General features: G+C 56.7%; 1 protein-coding gene across 2 annotated transcripts; it reads left to right on the top strand.

Moving 5' to 3' along the window:
- Positions 1 to 234: 234 nt before the first annotated feature.
- On the top strand, positions 235 to 3,335 carry LOC134404183 (uncharacterized). 2 transcript variants are annotated; one of them, XM_063134832.1, is made up of 3 exons: positions 235 to 822; positions 949 to 1,608; positions 2,910 to 3,335. In XM_063134832.1, exons 1-3 carry the CDS (start codon positions 241 to 243, stop codon positions 3,333 to 3,335), a joined length of 1,668 nt encoding a protein of 555 aa, XP_062990902.1. In that variant the 5' UTR covers positions 235 to 240. The 2 variants fall into 2 exon arrangements, with proteins under 2 accessions (XP_062990902.1, XP_062990903.1); XM_063134833.1 differs by lacking the exon at positions 2,910 to 3,335 and having other exon boundaries at positions 949 to 2,010.
- The last annotated feature ends 297 nt before the right edge of the window (positions 3,336 to 3,632 follow it).

The following is a 3,632-nucleotide window of genomic DNA, read 5'->3' as shown; positions in this document are numbered from 1 at the left end:
GACCCGAGGTCAATCGTCTGCATGGCCACTCTGTGCCTACATCTCCCATCATGCCTCTGAGGTGTCGGCGGCGATGATCGCCTCTGTGCCCTCTGCCCCATCCCAAGGAGCCAACCCACATCTGGCAGAAACAGCTGCGCCAGCGGAAGCGCATTGTCCGGATGCAGCATATCAGGGCAGCAGAGGTGGCTGTGTGTGCGCGTCTGTGCGGGAAACGATAGCCAACCCGAGAGGGCAACTATGCTCCCTGACGAGGACCGTGACGATCTTTGCGCGGCCATAGCCATGCTGATCTTGCTTCTGTCGGAGTATCAGCGCCTCCGTGCACAGGTGGCTGCCAGGCGGCGGCAGTTGCGGGAACAACTGGGGAGGTGGCTACTCCGCCGCAGCAAGCTGCGGGCCGCCCTCTGCCGAACGAGGCTAGCCATGCTGGCCGCGTATGGCGACTACGTCCGCGAGACACGCCGCCGCTTCTGGGCCCGGCCGAGGAGCAAGGACTGGTGGGAGAACTTTGTCCTGAAGGAGTGGGACGATGAGCAATGGCTGAGCCATTTCCGCATGAGCAGGGGCACCTTTTTTGAAATCGTGGAGGAGTTGCGGCCGCATCTGGACAGGAGGTTGACTGTCATGCGTAGACCTATCCCAGTGGAGAAACGCCTAGCCATCACCCTATGGAGGCTGGCTACCCCTTGCGTCTACAGGACCACAGCAGAGCAGTTCGGGGTAGGCTGCTCTACGGCGGCACAAATAGTCCTGGAGGTGTGCTTTGCCATGGAAGTGACCCTCCTAGCTCGTACAGTCAAGATTGGGAACGTGGCAGAGGTGAGTGGGGGATGGGGGATGGGGTGGGGGAATGCGCTGGGAACAGGCACTCACTTTTGCGGAGGTCCGCAACTTCGGAACAATGGCGCTGTCACTAATATGCCCTTTGTGTTTTCTGCCCCACAGATCATGCATGGTTTTGGGGAGCTGGGGTTCCCTCATTGTGTGGGCGCGGTGGATGGCAGCCATATTCCTCTCCAATCTCCGATACACCAAGCCTCAGAATACATAAACAGGAAGGATGAGTACTCCATGATTCTGCAGGGGACCTGCGACCACAAGGGGCGGTTCATCAATGTGGAAATAGGATGGAGCGGCAAGAACCATGATGCCTATGTCTTTGCCAACTCAGGCCTCTGTGAGACGATGGATGCAGGTGTCTTCGTGCCTACCCATCCAACAATCAGATTGCACGGCCAGCAGATTCCACCCCTCATTATTGCGGATGGCGCGTACCCTTTGCGTGAGTGGTTGATGAAACCCTATGGTGGGGCACTCACTCCACAGCAAGCCCACTTCAACCGCTGTCTTAGGCGAGCACGCCTTGTGGTGGAGCAGGCGTTCGGCCGCCTCAAGGGGAGGTGGCGGAGCATAGGCGTGCGCCTGGAGCTGGCCGAAGAAAACATCCCTTCGGTCATCAGTGCTTGCGTCATCCTGCACAACATCTGCGAAACCAAGGGGCACGCCATGCTCGTGGAGGCGGCGGAGCACAATTCTGTTGAGCTGGCTACTCTGGGCGAGCCCTACGTCAATGAGGCCAATCGCCACACCCGGGAAGGGCACAAGGTGCGGGATGCTGTCAGAGAGTTCCTGTGGGCTAACCGCCGCTGACAGCCTGCCTCATAAAATTGGACTGTGCTTCTTCCCCTGTGCAGTCCTTCCAGTCCTTTACCCCAGAGTAACAGCCGTATGCCCACTTGTGTGCAATCAACTCTAGGCTATGTACGCCCACATGTATGCAATAATATATATGCTATGTACGCCCACATGTATGCAATAATATATATGCTATGTACGCCCACATGTATGCAATAATATATATGCTATGTACGCCCACATGTATGCAATAATATATATGCTATGTACGCCCACATGCATGTTATTTACTGTTTACTCTGTACAGCACCATCTACAGTGATGGTGCTATATAAATTAGTAATAATAATAAACTCCAGTCAAACTGCGCAACGTGAAATCATCCTAAATGTAGCCCGAAGGGCAAACCGTGCTTATCACCATCGTCCGCTTATTTGCGGACGTCCGCAATCTCGGAAAACGTCAACAGGGGGAGCGTATGTCTCCGAAGGGCAAACCGTGCTTATTGGCATCGGCCGCTTCTTTGCGCATGTACGCAGTTCCGAAAAACGTCAACAGGGGGCGCGTACGTCAGGCCTACCCCGGTCAAGATGGAGCCTCGGAGGGTCGCCTACTGGCAGGAGCCCGAGATGGAGATGCTCCTTGAGCTCCTCCTGCAGTCTGGAAGGTCGGAGCGCCTCATGAGGAGCTCCAGCCTCCAGACTATTGATATTTTCAGGAGGGCTGCAAGGAGCCTCTCCATCGCGGGCTACTCCCGCACTGCTGAGCAGTGCAGGAGCAAGTTTAAAGGCCTAAAGGCGGCCTTCTTTGAGGCTCTGGAGTGCTACCGGGGTAGCCCTCCTAGGAGAGCCCAGCCCCCCTTCTACACCCTCCTGCACGAGTTGTGGGATCGGGCTGGGCGACCCTCGTGGGAGGAGCGCCGCCCAACAAGTAAGTACCCTTTGTATCACTGTGCCCCATCCCCCAACACTGCAGCCATGCTGAAGCTGCCCTGCACCACCTGCTATAATCATTGCCTGCCCCTCTGTGTGGTGGTTGCACTCAGCCTCATGCCAGTGCCTTGGCCAACTTGTCATTTCTCCATCCCAGCCCATGTATAATGCATGTTGGCAGCCAGGTGCAAAGCCCATCCCCCATCCTGGTTCCATGTAGGCAGTGGCCCCTAGAACTGCTTACCATGCCCATGTAATGTGGGTTCCAATGTGGCATCTCATTGCGCAATGAATGTCCTGGCCCACTAACTGATGCATACCTGCCTATTACCTTCACAGGGCTTCAACGTGCCCGCCTCCGGGCTGTGTGCCAGGAGGAGCCTGTTGCAGCTGAGGAGGAGCAGCACCCAGCAGAGGAGGGCAGTGGGGAGGGAGGCCCCCCTCCTGAGGCGGCCCCCCCAGAGCAACCTCCCTGCAGCCCACCCACCGCACCACCTGGTAAGTCCACAGCCCTACCACAAGCAGGGGTTGGTGCTGGTTCCACGCACCTTCTGTTTGGGGGCTTGGGGAAGAGGCTGCATTCATTGGAGAGGGAGTGGTGCACATCAGTCTAGTGGCATCCAAATGAACACGTATGTGGCCTCCTCCCTGCCAGGTTGTGCACCATTCCACCTGCCCACCCACTCCCTCACTACAGTTCTGGTTGTGCACTCCCCACTCCCATCCCTCACCTCCTCAACACCCCTTCTTTTCTGTGACAGGTGATGGAGCTGCTGTGGCTGTCACTCCAGACCTCATGCGGTCGTTCAGCCGCTTAGAGGGGGCGGTGCGCAGAACAAGTAAGTAGTGACTCTAGTGTTTGGTGTGCTCATGGGGGGGTGCTGCAGCATACATCACTAATACCATCTTTCCTTTCGCAGTGCGCTCCTTGGAACGGAGGGTCACCCGCCTGGAGCGGGACGTCCGGGCCATAAAGACATCCTGCAGGCAGGATGCTCACGAGCAGCAAGGCCCCTGACTGTGGCGTTTTTATTTTTTTATTAATGTGTTAGAAAATAATGG

Source organism: Elgaria multicarinata, chromosome 9 (genome assembly GCF_023053635.1).
Source record: "Elgaria multicarinata webbii isolate HBS135686 ecotype San Diego chromosome 9, rElgMul1.1.pri, whole genome shotgun sequence".
Taxonomy (NCBI): Eukaryota; Metazoa; Chordata; class Lepidosauria; order Squamata; family Anguidae; genus Elgaria; species Elgaria multicarinata.
Note: the sequence above shows the minus strand (reverse complement) of the source record. Positions and strands in the feature narration are given on the sequence as shown.